Source organism: Triturus cristatus, chromosome 9 (genome assembly GCF_964204655.1).
Source record: "Triturus cristatus chromosome 9, aTriCri1.1, whole genome shotgun sequence".
Classification (NCBI taxonomy): Eukaryota; Metazoa; Chordata; class Amphibia; order Caudata; family Salamandridae; genus Triturus; species Triturus cristatus.
The window spans coordinates 226,721,858-226,741,554 of record NC_140592.1 but is presented as its reverse complement, the minus strand read 5'-3'; the positions used below and the strand labels follow the sequence as shown (position 1 = coordinate 226,741,554).

General features: G+C 47.9%; 1 protein-coding gene across 1 annotated transcript in view; it reads left to right on the top strand.

The window, feature by feature from the left end:
• The window catches only part of TAFA4 (TAFA chemokine like family member 4), an 815,369-nt gene that overhangs the window by 619,919 nt on the left and 175,753 nt on the right, over nucleotides 1–19,697 (top strand). The window contains exon 4 of the mRNA XM_085627579.1: nucleotides 9,477–9,632. Coding sequence (XP_085483705.1) covers nucleotides 9,477–9,632 — 156 coding nt within the window. The remainder of the gene's footprint in view (nucleotides 1–9,476; nucleotides 9,633–19,697) is intronic.

Below are 19,697 nucleotides of genomic sequence, written 5' to 3'. Positions count from 1 at the left end.
TTAGGGAGTTCAAACCCTCCCTGGCCCCATGTCTGTTTTAACATGGATAGCCCTATCCGTTTTCCTCTTATTGGACCAGAGCAGGTCTAAAATCAGTTTATCTAGTGCAAGGCTCCCAGCAGGGTATATAGTCATCCCTGCAAACCCCCATCCTAACTAGGGAGGGTCTACCCATCAGTGACTTGGGGCAAGATGTTTCAAATGTTTTACTGTTCGCAAATGGGCCAATTCCCAGAATTTGCTCGTTTGCGAATGGTAAAAAGCCTTTTGGGATGTATCATCCCAAAAGGCATTCACAAAATAGGGAATCGTAATTTTTGTGATTACCTATTTTGCAAATGCATTTAGGGAATCGCAATTTGTGATTCCTTAAATGCAATGCAGGAAGCAAGAAAAAATTGCGACCGGGCTTTAAGGAATCGCAAATTACCACCAACTTCAAGTTGGTGGTAATTTGCAAATTCCTAGAAAAAATCACATTTTGCCCTTAGGGCATGTATGTGCGCCACATGTGCATACTTACCTTTTTTGGGGTGCATCAGGATGGCCTTTTGGTCCCCACACACCCTTGAAATTGCATGCGCAATTTGTGAGTACCTATTTGGTACTCGCAAATTGTGAATGCAATCCTATTCATTCCTATGGGCCTAATGGGAAGGGAATTGCAATTTGCGATTCGCTATTAAGGAATATGTAGGAATCACACATTTTTTTTTAAAATCCTATATACATTGCAGTTTGCGATTCTTAAATAGTGAATCAGTAAAATTTGCTATTTGAGAATCGCAAAAGCAATTCTTGATACATCTGGCCCAAAGGGAGGTCTTTCCAGAATCGTATTAACATTTTCAGGCCCTCCAGCACCCTTTCTATATTTAGTTCCAAGAATGTTGGTTCTGTGTAGGGAACCCTAGTGCCTAGATAACGTATTGTAGTGTAGTGCCAATAGTACCCTGTCATGCAGGACCTACGCTGTTTACAGATAATATATACTGTGGGTCTGGTGGCAGACTGACTCCGTGCACCCCGCCACATATGTTAGCCTATGGTTTGCATTAGCTAGCTCGTAGTGCCACTAGAATCTCCAGTTTTCAGAGAGATTAGTTTTTGGCAACCTGGGAACACAATAACCTCAGACTTGTGGAAACAATATACTACTTTTCACCCAGTCACTCGTGCATGCTTGATTTGCTCTCAGACAGATACAGAGAAGAAACAGTCGAGCATTTTTACAATAAGACTTTATTGTACTGTAGTTTTTCTCATGTAAGATAAGTGCTCTGTTACAATTGTAACACAGTAGTACAGTGAATAGAAAGGAATAGTACTGTTCTACCATTTTGCAATAGTCATGAACATATACATGAATATGAAATGCATTTATAAAATAAAGTGCCTACTCCTTAGATGCCTGACTAGATGCACCTAAGTGTACCTAGCATGTGAGTAGGTGCTACAGAGCCTAAGAGCCTACGAGCCAAGAATCCCGCTAGGATTTAGTCGATTCTCCATACCTGAATAGTGAGAGTGTGGGACTTCGTCCTGGACTTGAGCTGGACACCCCGCAAGGGATCGTCAGACCACTGTCAGCTGGAGCGATGGCATGCTGGAGCTGCTGTGTCTCTGGTCAGTGTGTCGGTATTGAAGTCTCGGTTCCCTCCTGATCTCTGGTAGCAAGAGGTGCTGTATTTATACAGTCTATGTACATGAGTTACCCATTACTCAGTATGAGGATGACGGGGATTAAACCTTGTGCGTCGATGGGAGAGGTGAAGGATACCTCCTGGAGAGTGTACTCATCAATTATTCATGTATGCTAAAGATTATCTCTTAGCAATATCAATTGGGAAAAACCCACCCTCTGCATGAAACTAGGTGAAAGGTTTAATCCATAAAAGGCTGCAGTCCTTATAGGGCGTGATGTCCCTATAAGGCATTCTGCCCTTATTTGGAGTTATGTCCTTATAAGGCTCGTTCATATGAAATAACGGGGAGATGATATAGGGAAAGTGTACGGTGTTCCCTGGACCTATATCAGGGTATCGATATGAAATAGAACAGTATCCCCTCCATTCCCCCCAGGAGTCCCACCGTTCGAAGTACTTCAGGGTGCAGCATGATCAGGCCACCTAACAGCAATAGGCAAGATTTATGAACTTTCACAAAGAGTCCTGATACCTCCCCGAAGTTCCCCAGAACTCACAACAATACTGGGACAGTTGTCTCTGAATCCTGTAAATAGGCCAGCGCGTCATCGGGGTACAAAGATTTAATGTGTGTTGTCTCTCCCACTTGGAACTCCCAGTGTATGTCACAGCAGTGCTGCCGCTGGCTCCATAGCCAGAGCAAAAAGCAGGTGCGACAGCGGGCATCCCTGTCCTGTGCATCGGGTGTAGCGGAAAAGACTGTGACACCACACCACCTGTCTTGGCACTTGGGTAAGTGTATAACAGTTTTATTCAGGTTATAAACCTGGGGCCAACCCACCTTCTCCAGGACTCGCCGAGGTATTCCCATGCAACCGAATCAAACGCTTGTACAATATCTAGGAACAGCAGTGCGAAAGGATCTTTATTCAGGTGTAGCACATAAACTATAAGGGACAGTTTGCGGATATTGTACATGGTGCTTCTGTGCTGGATAAAGCCGTGCTGGTCGTCGTGTATAAATGTCACTAAGTAGGGAAGTTGGCATGCTGCCAGGAGGCAACTCAAGATCCTAATGTGAGTGAGATTGGTCTATATGACAAGGCTTCCAGCGGGTCTTTGCTCAGTTTGGTACCAGCAGTATGAAGGCCTTGTGCATGGTGGCAGGCAGGCATCCCTTCTGAAGTGCCTCATGATTAAGGCTCCCGGTTTTCCATTTTTATGGATTTTTACAGATAATTACAGACAAAAAACAAAGTGTTTTCTGTATTTATTTTTAAAAGTGGAAAAATGCAGAAAAGTGTGCTTCTCGTGGGTGAATCTCCATGCTGTTTTTCGTGATTTCTAGGACAACAGCTGAGCAGATAGGCAGCATGGAAAGTTAAAAATAGGTTATTATTTCCCTAAATGCAGGTATATGGTAACATATATTTGTATTGTATTGCTCATATTTACCTGAAGGTGTAGTGTTTTGCTATATTTGGCTGTTTAATTTGCTAAAATTCGACAGGAATTAAAGTATGAGTTCACGTTTATAAGTTAAACAAATGTGGAAATATACCATTTTATGACTTCATATATTCGCAAAACACAAAAGAAATATGGATAAATACCAATTAGATGAGCAAAATATAAATATGGCTAAATACAGACCGAAATGTAAAAAAAAAAAGAAATACCATAAAACCGGAAGCCCTACTCATTATATACCTCGAGTAGTCTATCAGTGACTACATCAGTATATGTGCGGTAAAACTCAGCCGGGAGTCCATCGCCTCCCGGGGTCTTACCAGGTTTTAGCTGTCGCATCGCTGCCAAAGCTTCCTCTTTTGTAAGAGGCATCTGGTACTGCAGCACATTTTGCATATGCTCTACATAGGTGGACTCGCAAGTCTTCATTAATCGCAAGCTGATTGTTAAATAATGCTCCGTTCACATTGTGCAGCATCAGAATTGGATCTCAAGATTTTTGCTGCCTCAACAGACGTGCCAACATGGTGCCAGTTTTGTCCCTCTCTGCATGTAAGCTCTGACGATATGCTTTGTAAGTATATTTTTCCAGTTTTCACCAGTCACCTAAAAGGCTCCCATGGGCTCGCTGTCAGTCTTAGTTTTTGCAGATCGGATGGTAGCTCCCTCTCTAACTCAAGTATTTGGGACTCCCCATGGGCTAGGTAATGTTCTAACTGCTGATAGACCCCGTACATGGTCTTAAGACAGACACCCCCCATCACAACTTTCATCGCTTCCCAGTCGTCGGCCCTGCTACTAAAGCTACCCCAGTTCGCAGTGAAGTAATAGGATGGTTCCTCATTGATCGCGGCCGCAAATTTTGGGTCTGTTAAAGCCTCTGATTGCAAGCGCTACAATGATACCACAGGTCAAGTACATCCTCTCCCATTGACACCAATGGTGGGGAATGGTCAGATAGATAGCGCGCCAAATAGGAAACCTCCCTCACATGTTGTGCTATTCCAGTAGAGACAAAACAGTATTCCAAAGAACTATGAATCAGAGTGGCAGGGTTGTAGCAGGAAAACACTTTTGAGGTCGTGTTTCTTTCCCTCCAAATATCTAGTAGGTTAAACCCCTGCATCAGGTCTATGAGTTAGTCAGTCATGTGTGGCTTTGTGTTCCTGTGTGGTGGCTCACGATCAAGTGATCTATTAAGTATACAATCACAGTCACCCACTATCACGACCCCAGCCATCAGATAGGGCAGCAGCTACTACCACACCGGTAAAGAAATTCTCACAGTCATTATTGGGAGCATAGACATTCAGCGGGCACAGTTCGTGATCATCTAATTCCCCCCAAAGGATTACAAAACAGCCTCCTGAGGTCTATGACATGTTCTCTATAGCGGCAATGCACTCCAGGGGCTACCCATATCATGGCTCCAGGAGCATATCTAGAATATGAGGTCGCATACAGGTGTCCCCTCCATCTCTTGCAGAGACTCAGGACACAGTCTCCCCATATATGAGTCTCCTGTAGGAAGGCAATGGAGACACAATATCTTTTGAAGTATGCATGAACTCTGCATCTTTTTTCTAAGTTTACTAGTCCACTAACATTCTCCGTCAAGAATTTGAATACTTCATTCGCCATATTTGTCACTCAATAATGTCATCACAAGGTCCGAGCAATCAGGCATGGCCAGCCATAGCAGGTTAGCAGCCATCATCCGTCCCACACAACACAGCTTCCATTCACATAGGCAGCTATCATTTCCCCTAATCAATATTAATAACCAAACCACACTATCCTGTAATTCCCCCTTGCCCATGGACAGACACACAAAAACTCACCCAGTCTAGTGTTAAGCAATGCGTGAACCGGTGTGTCCCGCCCCATTCCTGATGTTATGTATACTCATCAACTAAAGAATACAAACATCAAACACCTAAACACTTTGCTAGAGAACAGTACACTATGAGGGCCACGAGGTATTATCTCAAGTCAGCCTACACAGCGCCTGCACCCTTTTCCCTACTGCTCCTGCCAGCCTAAAGTATTACAGATCAACCTTTCAATGGGAGGCCTCCCATCACTTCCCATAGTAGAGTCAATATTCAAGAGAAAAACACACAGTAACAGACATCAAGCATCGGGGAATAAATTATATAAAGTGTAGTTTCTACCCAGAATAGCACCCCCACAATACAGTTCTATAATGAGTAGAAGCAGGTGTCAAGTTAACAGCATCACAGTGACAGGAAGCCTCCCATCTCAAATGTTATCACATCCTAACTCACTGTGCGATGTTCAAGTTTTAGGGCGGACCTCCACCCATACTATGTATGCCTGACCCAGGGTTACTGCGCCATGTCTGGAAGAACTCTCACAAGTCAGGAACTACCTATGTCTCTCTAAGGGCACCATCCGAGCATGCCACTATGCAGCCAGGCACCTCCTCAACCTCCAATCATTTGCCCCCTCCTAGACTTTCTCTGCAGGCAAGTGGAGTGTCTCTGCACAGTCGAGGAAGACATTCCTGATTTCACCTATCCCAGGGTCGAAGCACCTGGTAGTGTATCCACCCAGTCTCTGGCCTCTCCCACTGTGAAGAACTATAATTTCCCTTCATGCATTACACGAAGCTTCGCCGGAAACATCAAATTGTAGTGTAGGTTGAGGTCCCATAGATAGTTTTTCATGTCAATGAAGGTTTTGTGCTGATTTTGGACTTTCTGGGTACAGTCTGGGAAGAACGCTATGGGCCGTCAATCAAAGTTCGGATGGCAAGGCCCCTAAAATTAAATAAACAAGCAATGAGGGCATGTGGCGGCGTGCCTGGGCTAATGCACGATGAGCTCTTTCGATATTGAAGAATTTCGACAGTTTCTGCAGATGCATAATTTCTGTAAGCCAGTCTTCAAGAAATAGTTCTGCAGACTCTCCCTCCGCCTTCTTGGGAAACCCAATAAAGTGCAGGTTATTCCTTCTGGACCTTCCCTAAGAGTCCCTAATGTGTTCTTCTCATCTAACTGTGAGCTTTTGCAAAGAGGAAACAGTACCTCGCAGTGCAATGACCTCCCGCTGAAATTCTTCCTTTTGACCCTCAGTTATTCTTACGCATTCTGCCACTCTGCGGAGGTCTGTCCTGAGAAAATTAACATCCATGGCCACTGAGTCTATCTTTGTGACCATTTCCGCCCGGGATCTCTTGATTGCTTCCATTAAATCAGAAAGCGAGGGGTCTCGAGCAGTCTGGGCATCTGATCCAGTCTCCGTGCCCCCTACTGGATCCTCTCCCATCTTTTCCATCAACGGAAGGGTGTGGGTATAGTTTACTATTTTATTAGACTTGACTGCTCTCATTATTTTGTCCATCACCATGGCGACCTTTATACGCGTACTTTGTCCAGCGCCTCACCACTATTACACCAGGCAATCCAAGGCGTATTTCACATTCAACCCCCTCCTCAGATGGGTCCCTTGTTAACCTCAAGCGGAGGACCAGAGCCGCTCCCCCGTTCACTGTTCCAGGGTCAAGTAGTCACTGGCCAAATCTGCAAAGGACGATAGGGGGTTCATAAGGTGCCACTGTTGCTACCTCCCCTATGTTCCTCGGGTCAGCTGTTTCCTGGAGGTCCAGTCCAACACTATTTATTTTTTGGCATACAGAGTCAAGCACAGCCAGTGAGTCTCCAGAGTGTTCAGTGGTGCAAACGGTGGCAGGACACCTCACTCCAGTTCCACAGAGCCAAACTTGTCGGCAGGGCCTCAGCACAATTAGGCCCACATGGAAGTAAACACTCAGCACTCATTGGGGTCCATGGGCATCAGGGAGAGAGGTGATCACTACATCTCAACTCTATTGTAAGTGGACGCAGCTATCACTATCAGGCACCACATGGCATTGGTGACTGAAAACACACGTCAGTGCTGGAGTACCCATCGGGCTGCAGTCTTTCCCTGGGTAGTGTACCTCAAAGGCAGCGCAGTCGTGTGAGTCCCATGAAGCCCCCCGGCACACCGCACCCTGCACCATACCAATGCGAACTCGGGGAAGGCAGGGTTACTCAGCAGGCCGACTGCAGGTAGCACGTTAGTGCAGAGTCATGGGGGTTACCACTTCTTATGCCTGGGCCCTCGACACTGACCACCAAGAGGAGCCCTCTCTGCCGCTCCCAGGCCTGAGCTCAGGTTTCAGTTTCTCAGCAGCCTGTAAGCTCTGCCCATTCACAGCGGGCCGCACTGTTCAGCCCCCCGCAGTGTCCACTTGTCCACATCTGGTGACATCGAGAGGGGGAGCCTGACCCACAGGCCTCTCTGACCCCCGATTCAGCAGCCAATCAGAGAGCCAGGGCACCTCCGAATGCGAGCGCACACTAGCCCAGCCCCCGTCACTTACTCACTCATTCGGGGTGGGCCAACACAGCGCTCCAGTCATTCTCATGGCTGCAGCAGCCACTGTATAGACTTTGTTCATTGGCTCATAGGGTTTGTTCTAGGGGTGCTGCTCCAGTCCCACCAGGTTTGCCCCCAGTCACCTGGCACATCAGGAAGGGCTGATCCACCGCAGGCCGCAGTGCAGCCCATAGGCCACATCATGCGGGTCGCCGCAGGTCACAGTGACAGCGTCAGTCCCACTCACAATTTATGGCATTTCGGGGGATAACCCTCATCATGCGATGTCTCCCAGCAAGTTGGGAGGTTTGGAAAGCGCTAGATGGGGCCAATCATAAAGGATTTATTTAGCTCCGGTAGGAGCAACTAGTCGGCCATCTTGCTTGGTCATGCCCCTTCACAGTTAACCTTTATGCATGCTCTGTGTGTGCTTAACTTTAAACCATTGTGCATATGCAAATAGGTGAACCTCAATCTTAAACAAGAGACACATCAATTAGGTGCTACCCATTAATAACACATAAATACCAAAATAATTTGCATTTGGTCTACTCACTAGACAGCATGAGGAATGCTTCCTAATGGCTGAGTTGAAACAACAACAGAACATGAGTGTTCACAAAGAGTGGTGAAAATGAATGTCTGAAGCTTTTTTAAAAATACTATTACATCAACCAAGGAAGGCGATGTGGTCTACTAACTAAGCTGTCCATCTGAGAACCTTGGTTTGACTCCAGCTTGGCATTTTGGGAAATCATGTAACCACAAAGTGCCTAAGATTTGAATGCGTGAGTTACTAGCGTGTGTGTAACAAAAAGATTTAAGCCACCACTTGATAAAAACAATCTTGCATAATATTCCATCACCTCCCATAATATGCAATGCTCTGTTCCTCTCGGCTTAGGTCCAGGATATAGACATGACAACATGTGCTTGCTTGTACATTGTGAACAGGTAACCAGCCTATAATTTTCTGTGGATACCCCTTCCTTTTGACCTGCTGGTGAGCCCCCCCCCCTCATGTTTTCACAGTCAGATAGAAGCCCTCCACAAATTTCTTCATCGCACTTTATTCTGCACATCTCAAGTCTACTTCTCAATGTCTGTGGGCGATATTCTTGGGCATATTGGGAGATTCGCCCCACACCCAACTTCTTGCTCCCTGGAATGATTTCATCATTATGCACTGCATGCTACTTTTAATCAGAAAATGCGCTTTTCCAGTAAGTCTTCAGTGCTTTCTTTTCTGTGCATCAGACTTGCACAGGACTCGCTTGGTACCAAACATCTTGCAGAGATCCAAAGCTTGCAGGTCTGGTGAACATTCACTGAGCTCCGGCAGTGCTCGGTGTTTCACAGGAATGCATTGGAGAAGACAAAAGATGTGGCTTTAATGTGCGAAAGCAGGAAAGAACTGTCAGGTACAGATGCTTTTTCCATGCATTAGCACATTAAACCAGGCCTATTGGCCTTCCAATGTGTATTCTAAGACTGTCTCTGCCCCAGTGTGTGAAATGGTACCCCCCTCCCCCCCCCCTCCCGCCACTGCTTAGTACTAGCCACCGCCCCCTGCGGGTCTGGTTGCGCCCGTGCAGAGAATGCATGGTCAACAAATACGTTCCTTCCTTATTTTTTTTCATGAGGGATAGCGGAAAAGAACAGGTGCGTCGGACAGAAACACGTGCATCCCCCATTCGTGTGCAACGTTATAGCGTCATTCATGTAATGCACCCGAGCTAAAACATGCTGCTGTTTTTGCTAAAACAAATGCGTTGAGATGCTGTGAATTCTTCCTGATGGTGTTATGTATTTCACACATGTGATTATATTTTCAATTCATATTGTGTTTCTTTTTGTATTATAATTGCATATTTATCTCTATAAAATTCTATTTTCAAACTTATAAGATGCTGTGAATGTGGTCTCAGGATGCCAAGGCCCTCATATTCATGGATATGTTCTTTGTGATTTTAGGCCACTACCAGGTGAAGCAAGGCACGTGCGAAGTTGTCGCAGTCCACCGGTGTTGCAATAAAAACCGGATCGAGGAGCGGTCGCAAACTGTGAAGTGTTCCTGTTTCCCTGGACAGGTTGCTGGGACAACAAGGGCTCGTCCCTCGTGCGTGGAAGGTGAGAAACTGAGATTCATTTCTGAGGTAATCTGATGTTTCTCCGAATACTTCCGCCTTTCCCGCCTGCTCCTCTGACACTCAGCCCCTCCAGGATTTGTTAGCACGGTGGCATTTAGACTTTATCATTCTTTTATCATTTTATCTTTGAAAAAAAATCATCCCCGTCCCTGGAGGATAATGATTAAAGTGCACAGATCTTATACGTTTTTAATCTCTTTATTATATGTGCTTGCCTGTGCCTTTCCAGTGATAAAAATGATTTGGAATTAAAAATTCTCTAACCACTTGAGCTATTATCAAGTGACAAATATGCAGCGGCATGAATATTCCTATTGCTTGACATTTCTGTGTTAAGAAAAGACAGATTTCTTATCTTATTTGTCAATACAAAGGGTCTTAAGTGACATGCTTTTCTCATTTCCATTTATATTGGAACACAGAACAAACATATTACACAGGCTTACAGATTATTAATGGTGCATTAAAAACTGATAATGCATTCCTTGATATTCTTGAGTTAATCCACAAAAAGAAAAACACTTGTGTTGTGTTCCCCTCTTTGCTTTAAAGCGCGTCATTTGAATATATTTAACACTTTGAACACAGAAACAAAAATAAAACACATTGGTAAGGGACCTATTTAGTAAAAAGGTTTACAGGCTAGTTCACATAAAGTATATATGTTTACACCTGAGGGGCAGAAATGTTGACATGTGCATCAAGCATTTAATAAGCATTGGCAAAGCCAAGAGGTCTCGCCCATGTGCGACGAATTGGCTTTGCCAATTGCATGGGGGGAGGGGGAGTGGCCAGCAAGAGGGGAGGGGTGAAGAACGGGAGGACAGGTATTAGTTAATAGGATGGTTAAATAGTGGGTGGCACAAAATAATCAAACGGGAAAAAAATAATCTGTTTTTTTCTGCAGTTTTGGCTCAAAATGCTCTGTAACAATACAGTCAACTCATACCCCCTGTCAACCCTGTACACTGCTACACACTAGTATGACAGTTACTTTAAACTGATACAACCTCCACAGCTGTAAAAAAACACATTTATCAACTTGCTACATAAGCGCGAGCTGTCATCTACACATGCAACTCTATTCAAGTCTCCAACACAACACTAAGGGGCAGATTTACAAGCCCCTTGCGCCACTTTTGCGTCACTTTTAACATGGGAAAAGTGGCGCAAGGGGCTTGTAAATCTGCCCCTAAATATTTATCTTTCCTGCATTATGACTCAAAAAAAGATGCAATTTGAGTTTCAATAAATAAGGCTTTTAGGTATCAGTTGCTGAGCGCGATACACGCAGTATAAACTAATATGTAATTAAATGTGCATTGTGTTGACAAGCCACACATCTTAGGACTGACCCTCTCTACTCATTAAAGCTGCTTGCTCCACCAGCTAAACACACTGAAAGATTGTGTTAATGGTGTCTTAAAAAGGCTCCAGTGTGATGGCTGGGAGCAACCCTGCATCTCACTTGCACAGCCTCTTGGAACTTATAGCTGCATTGGGGTAAACTCTGCCATAACAAGAAAAAAGACGCCCTTGTGACATGTCCAGTGCTGACCGTGTCATAGTGCTTTTTTTAAGCCGAGAGCACCAAACAGGGCCCGGGGACTTGGTAGGGGAAAGAAGAAATAATACCGGATTCACAGTGCGAGCAGTAGATGAACAGTCGAAGGAAACTATAAAGGAAAATTATTCTCTGCTTGGTTCATATGCCACAGAAAGAAAAGGAAGAGATGCACGGCAAGTGCTGTCCAATAAGAAGGCAGCAAAGAAGAGTGACAACAATGCAAACAAATGTTAAGCAATGGGCAGGTTCCAAGTCTATTTTAAAAAATATATATTTTTATTGATTTTCTTTCGGTAACAACACAACAATTGCACAAGTCATAGACATTTGTCCATTCTGGTTCTTAGTTCATTCCCTGTACATGCACATTCTTCAGTATTTCTTACAATCGCGTGCTTCTCTTCCCACCCTCTGGCTACGTTGGTCCCCTCCATATCTCTCTCTACCCACCCATTGAGGCTACGTCTCATTTCTGTATACGGCTTGTGTAGGTTTGTTCATATAGTCCAATCCATAGTGCCACATCCAGTTTCCCCATATCTTTCGGAACTTACCTGGGCACCCACTACTTTTATACATCACCCTTTCCGCTGCCATACACTGATCCATCCCTATTTTCCACTCCTTTAGCATTGGTGCATCCTGTGCTCCCTAATGTCGAGCTATGCCTCTCTTCGCCACCACTAATCCCAAGGTGCTAAACAGTAATTGTGGTCTTGGTATGTCCACTTCACTGTTTATTTCTTTTATTAGGAATTTTGGCTTCTCATTGAGTTCTCTAATAATCTTGTCCCAGTATATCTGTATCTTGGGGCATGCCCACAGTGTATGATAGAAATCTCCCTTCTCTCCCTGGCACCTCAAGCAGTTTGGGTTTCCGGCTCATCCTATTTTATGGAGCTTGGCCCTGTCGTAGTAGATCCTGTGTAATGTCTTATATTGAATAAGTCGCAGTCGTGCCCTGATCACCACCTCTCTGGGGTGCATAAGAGCAGCTTCCCTGTCCAGTTTCTCCCATTCTCCCATCTAACTCTGAGTTTACCTAGATTCTCCGGTATGTTATTGTTTATTGTTTTGCATGTAAGAGCTATTGCTTTGTGGGTAATGGACTCTTGCAATAGGCGACCTTCTAGTGGCACATATTCTGGGAGGTGTTCTACATTCAGGGATTCCGCTATCCATGCATGTCTTTTTTGTGCATATTTGAATGGTTGGGTTGTCTGAAGTTGGTATTCAGTGCAGAGTGTGGGAAAAGATTTTAGCGCCCCTTTATCCATGATATCTCAAACTGTTGATGTTAAAACTAGGTCCCATTGTCTAAAGCCTTTCAGTTTCCCTATTTCTCTCAGCCAGTTCCCTTTCCAGAGTGGCATTCCCCTAGTCACCTTATGGTCCCATCCTGAGGTCTTGGTAGCTCTTTCCCACACTTCCAATGTAATTTGTGTGGCCGGGAGGAAGTTGTATTTCACTACTCCTCCATATAGGTAGTGGGTGAACGTGCGTTGTGACAGTGTTTCATTTTCTAGCCTATATGTGGGATGATCCCCGTCTGTATGTATCCAGTCATTTATGGGTACTAGATGTTCGGCCCAGTAGTATGCTTCTATGTCAGGTACTGCGAGGCCCCCATTGTAAGGGTTTCTTTGTAGTGTTTGTAGCGTTATTCGTGGGTGTTTCCCCAGCTAAAGCAATGAACGCAGCTCAGCCTCTATATCTCGGAAGACTGTCCACGGGAGGGGATGGTATGTGTTCTGTAGTGCATAGAGGAACTGGGGCAATGAGATCATTTTGAACATTGTGGCTATTCCCATTATTGTGAATGAGAGGGTTTTCCATTTTTCAGCATCTTCTTTAAATTTGTGTGTTATACGCGAGACGTATTCGTAACAGAGGTTCATATCTGTTGTGAGAAAAATCCCCAGGTATTTAAAACCTTCCTCTATTGTCTTCAGGTACTCTGGTAAGGGAGGCCAGTGTTCCAAGGATCTGGGACTGAATGCCAGTGACTTATGCCAATTTACCTTGTAACCAGAGTGTCTACCATATTCTTCGATGGTTTGGAAGACTGTGTGGATCGAGCTTTCGGGCTTGGTTATTTATAGCAAAATGTCATCTGCATATAGAGATATTTTTTCTTCTCTAGTGTCCTCTGCTGTAATCCTAAAGCCCTGGATTTGAGAGTGCTGTCTAATTCGACACGCCAGTGTCTCTACCATTAGTGCAAACAGTAGAGGAGACAGAGGGCATCCCTGCCCAGTCCCCGTACCAGTTGGGAATTCCTGCGATGTCCTACGGTTCACCCTCACAGTCACTCTGGGAGAGTTATATAGCAGAGATTTTGGTCCAAGGCCAAGTTTGACCAGAGTGGCCTCCAGGAAGGGACAGAGCACTGCATCAAACACTTTCTCAGCGTCTAGTGATAGGAATATGTGCAGGGTGTACCGCTTGCTAGTCACCATTATTATGTGTTCTTCTGAGATTCCACATGGGCGCCCTTTTGGGCATGAAGCCCGATTGGTCCCAGTGTACCAATAATGAAATAACATTTCTCAGTCTCGTGGCCAGGATGGTCGCTAGAACCTTCACTTCCACATTTAGAAGGGAGATTGGACGATATGACTTACATCTGTTCCTCTCCTTACCATCTTTATGTATGGTCACAATTGTGGCCAGTCAGAAGTCTGGGGGGAGTATCCCGTTCTGGCAGGCATCTTTAAAGAGGGGAGCAGGTGGGTAGATCGCTTGTCGATCACATAATATTGGAAATTCTTGGAAATGTGTACAGCTTCCATGGGATGATGTCACATTGTCCCTAAATAACCCAAAACCTTGAAATTAGCAGACCACACAAAAGGTGGTGTTTCCTGGAAACTTGTTGGCATCAACGGGAGGATATCTATTGCCCATTCTAGTAAAAAAGGTGTCTGGCGCAATGGTTTAAATTCTTGGCAGCTTTTGAGTATCTATGAGATGAGGGCTACTGCCACCTTGACTAAATACTGACCCTGTAATAATGGTGGTAATTCTTGGCATCTTGTGGCTTTTTATAACATTTTCCTAGGCAGGAAGTTAAGAGATGGGTGCATAGTTGTCAGGGTTTAACAGACCAAGATTTGCTTTTTTTAGAAGTGGGAACACCAGCACCTTTTTGCATTCTATGGGAACAGAGCCAGAATCCAAAGACAGATTAAACAAGGAGTTAATCAGAATAATTAAAGAGGCCACAGCCCGCAACAAAATGTGTGGAGGACAACCATCCAGATCTAACTTTTTGAAAAATCCCTTCTAAGTTAGTTAAATATATCTTCTAAAAAGATAGCTAACAAAGGGTCTTTACAATGAGGATTTGGTGCTTGTGGTGTCTTGAAGGCTTCTGTATTCTTTTTTTTTTTTTTTTTTTTTGAAACCGTTTATTACAGAATCCAAAAGATATACAAAGATGGGCCTACAACCTTCAGGCCGGCCGCTAGCAGACAGAAAGAGCATATAATACAAACAGTAGAACACACGCTGCGGCAGAAGAGAGAGCACAGGAGGTGAAAGAAGCGTTGGCAGCCACACCATCCGGACCCCACACAACGGTTTCATTTTTATATAAAGAACGAAGAAACAAGTCCACAAGGCAACCCACAATCGGAAACAATAGCATGTGCTCCCCTGGGGGGGACCCTACCGATCCACAGGAATATCAAGGGGGGGGGATAGGTCGGGACGGAGACAAAGTGAACTCAATGCCCAGAACCAGGAAGACAAGCAGGCTAAGGAGACGGGGCCGGTGACGGATCAGGCATCAGCGGCGGGGTACAGATTCCCCCACGGTAGGCGTTCCAGGGGCCCCACACTTTCACCCATTTCCCAGGCTTACCTCTCGCAACATACACCACCTTTTCCCGAAACATACACCAATCCATGTTGTCCTTCCACGCCGAGACAGTCGGTGACCTCTGGGAACCCCACAATTGCGCAATATCACGCTTGGCCACCATATATCCCAGAGTCACCCACCACGTCTGCGGCACTGAGTAGTCGGTTGGCTCCCACACATTCAGGAGACATCTCCTCGCCTCGGGCAGCAGCGGCACATGCGTAACTGCCTGCAAAACCTCGTGCACACCACGCCAGAATCGCGCCACCTCCGGGCATTCCCACAATATATGGAGAAAGGTCCCCAAAGAACCACACCCACGCTTACACAACCCGTCCACAGCATAGCCCATACGCATCAGACTCGGCCCCGTAACATAGACCCTATGGAGTATCTTGAGCTGGACGAAGCGAAGGCGAGCCGGTATGGCCACCTCTTTCGGGGAGGCCACCGCAGACACCCAGTCCTCGTCATCCAGCTCCAATCCATCAGCCCCCCACGCCTCACGAAGGCCAGTCAGCAGTCCCGAGCGATCATTGATGAGTTTTTTGTAAATTAATGAAATCGTGGCATCCGGTACATGCCCATCTAGCACTCTATCCTCCAGAGGGGAGTACTCCGGGATGGAGGCAACGTCCGGGAATACGGAGCACAACGCATGACGGATCTGCATATATCGAAAGTACTCCCTGTCCTGCAACTGGAATTCCGTCTGCAGCACATCGAACGTTTTGAATCCCCCCCTCGTCCGAAGATCGCCCACCCTGCTGATGCCTATCATGTCCCACTTCTCAAAGCCCTTCGAGGTCCACAGGGAGCCCAGCCGCTCAGATGCGTATAGTGGCGTCGCCCGGGTCAAACGATCCTTCCACCCCATCGCCAAGTTAGCCGCGTGCCACACTCGCACCATGACCCGCGTGGGGCCCGTCAGACGTGCGTCGAGCGAGCTAGAATAAAGCGCCCGATTATAGTCGCCGCCCGGCAGTAACATTTTATCCATCTCAAAGGCCGGGTTTAGAGCGGGCCCGTAAAGGCCGTGATTTATCGCAGCCAGCTGGGAGGCCCAGTAATATCGCTTGATGTCTGGGAGGGCAACCCCCCCGTCGTACCACGGGAGCGTCAGCTTCGCCAGGGCGATACGCGGTCTACCCTCCCAGAACAGGCGGCGCTGCAAACTCTCCACCTCGCGAAAGTAGCGCGCCGGGACAACGTCCATTGTGTTCTGTAAGGCGTACAGGAAACGTGGCAGCGACATCATCTTAAACAATGCCGCCCGGCCGAGCGGCGAGAGTGGCAAGCGCCTCCAACGCGCTACATCATCCTTCAGGCGCTGGAGGGGGGGAAGCAAGTTCTGTTTATACCGGGCCTCCGCGTCCAGGGTAATGAAGATACCCAGGTACCTAAATCCCCGCTGGGCAATCTGGATAGGACAACCCCGCGGAAGGATAGGAGCCTCCCCAGAGAGGACATACACACAAGATTTAGCCCAATTGATGACTAGGCCGGAGTTGAGGCCAAATGAGTGCAATACATCAACCAGCACTATCAGCGATTTACGCGGGGAAGCCAGGTACAAAAGAATATCATCAGCGTAAAGAGATACGCGGTCCTCATACTCGGGGGTCCATCGGAGACCACGGATAGAAGGATGCCACCGCAGCCACTCCGCCAGGGGCTCCAAGGCAAGCGCGAAGAGGAGCGGCGATAACGGGCAGCCCTGCCGCGTGCCCCTGCCCAGCTCAAACGGAGCCGACACTCTACCGTTTACAGCCACCTGCGCCAGCGGTCCGGAATACAACAATTTCACCCAACCGATGAATCCCGGGCCAAACCCAAACTTCGCCAGCGTCGCCCAAATATATGGCCACTCAAGTGTGTCAAACGCCATAGTGGCGTCCAGGGACGCCAAAATGGCCGGCTCCCGTATGAACGGGACACGCGCGAGCACCCCATGCAAGCGCCACAGGTTGAGCGCAGTGTTGCGATGAGGGATAAAACCGGACTGATCCTGGTGAATCAGATCGCACACCACGCCAACCAGCCGATTGGCCAACACCTTGGCGAGAATTTTGGGTTCCGCATTCAGCAGCGAAATGGGCCTGTAGGACGTGACCCGGTCCCGCGGCCTCCCCTCCTTGTGAATAACCACGATAGTAGCCAGACGCTGGTCTAGCGGGAGGGAACCCGCCGAACGGGCCGCGAGGAGCATAGCACGGAGATGCGGCGCCAGCGTATCCGGTCGCAGCTTGTACAATTCGATAGGAAGACCATTAGGACCCATGGCCTTGCGGAAAGCGACCGAACGTATGGCGAGGGCAATTTCCTCAGATGTTGGGGCGGCGTCCAACGACACTCTGTCCTCCTCCGAAAGGGAAGGCAGCGCGATATCCCTGAGCAGGGCATGGGAATCCTCTTCCGAGCGGGAGGACACCGGGGAATACACTCCACGGAAATATTCAGCGAAGCAATCAACAATTTCTCCCGGTTCAGTGACACACACACCATCCAGTTTCTCAATCGACGGGACAACTCGACTCGCTCTCTCCTTTTTATCCAGCCACGCAATCAATTTCCCAGCCTTATCACCCACATCATACAGTCTCCCCTGTTGCTCTCTACTGAGGCCCCTGGCCGCCTCCGTGACGAGGGCCTTATAGGCCGCCTGCTTGAGTCGGAGAACATGCAACTTGTCATCCGTCACCCCCCATTCTAGGTCACCCTCCAACTCGGTTATCTCAGTTTCAACACGGGTCACCTCCTCCCACTCGCGCTTCCGGGAATGGGAAATAAGGGACAGGGCCTCCCCCCGGAGTACCGTCTTGAACGCCTCCCACAGAGAGACCGCCGATGACACAGACCCCACATTATCGTCAAAATATCGCGTAAGGGATTTAACCAACTCTGCGCGAATGGTGGGGTCACGCAGGTACCAGGGATTAATCGGGACCACCCTACCCTCCCCCCTCGGGAGAATGTCGAAGTGCAACAGGAGCGGGGAGTGGTCCGAAATACCCCACGCCAAATGGCGCACCTCCCCGATCCTCCCCGCATGCGCCGCCAGCACCAGGACATAATCTAGCCTTGAGAGACTGCCATGGGCCCCGGAATGAAAGGTGTACTGTTTCAAACGCCAACAATCCACCAGCCCCAAGGTATCCAAGAGGCCAGACAACCACGCTTGGGCACGGGGGAGATCCCTAGGGGGGTGACGGTCCTCAATTCCGGAAACCACAGCGTTAAAATCCCCCCCAACCACTAGAATCCCCTCCGGAAGGCCAAGGAGGAGGCGCCCCAGATCCGCAAAAGTAGTCGTTTGCAGCCCTGGCGGGACATAGACAGAAACAAAAACAATCACTCTGCCCTCCATTCTACCCACCAGAACCGTGTAACGTCCCCTGTCATCATGGAGCACCTCATCAACTTCCAACGGGAGCGAGGTTTTAGCCATAATGCCCACACCCCTTGAACCAGACGTGAAGCCCGAATGGGCCAGAAGGCGGTAGCCCCGTCGATTCATAGCACGAAAGGAGTTGCCAATGAGGTGTGTCTCCTGCAGAAAAACTATATCGGGTGAAATTCGTTTCAGGAACTGCAGGACCACACCCCGTTTTATCCTGTCCCCCAGTCCATTAACATTCCAGGACAATAGACTCAGTCCCCTACCCCCCATCATAGCCGAAAGCGATCAATCGTCCCCCCGAGAGCACTTTAGGAATAGCACAACAATACTTTTGCCTTGTGGTACAAATGAACAAAACCCCACCCCAACCCAACCGCCCCAACAAAACTCCCCCCTCCCTGCACCCCTGCATGAGCCCAGACAGCCCCCCCAACTTGCAGTGTGCCTGTCGCCCCTATATAATTGGAACTAGTTAGACCCCCTAGAGGAAGAAAGAGTACCCCCTCAAGACCCCGCACCGCCTCCAAGGGAGGGAAGACGAGTACAACAAACAAAAGACCCTAAGCTTGGCCGAAAGTGGCAGCATCATCCGGAGTGAGCCCCGGCATCAGTACCTCAGACCTGGTCCGGTGGGCCGTCTCCTCCCGCAGCCCCCCCCCCCGCCCTCCCGATCATGACCCCCAGACAAAGTGTCCAGCCAGTCCCCGGCCGTTTCAGGACGGTCAAAAAAGTGAGTGCGACCATCCACCTCCACCCGCAGCCTGGCCGGGAAGAGCATGGCGTATTTTAAGTTCATGCCTCGAAGCCGCCGCTTGACGCCCAGGAAACTCAGTCTCTGCTTCTGGACCGCTTGGGTGAAGTCAGGATAAAAGTTCACCTCCATGTTCTCCAGCTTAATCGGCCCTTGCAGTCTGGAAGCTTGCAGAATCGCATCCCTGTCCCGAAAGTTAAAGATACGGGCAATAAGAGGCCGCGGAGGGGCTCCAACCTTCGGTCTGCCCCCGGGAACTCTATGGGCCCTCTCCACGGCAAAGAATTTACTCAGTCCTCGAGGCTGGAGATGGGTAGTGATCAGGTCCTCCACAAAGAGATCCGCCGCCGACTCCTCCTGTCCCTCGGGCACTCCGATGATGCGGATATTATTCCTCCGGGCCCGGCTCTCGGAGTCCTCCAGGCGCCGATCCATGAGCGCACTCGCCTGACGGAGCCGGTG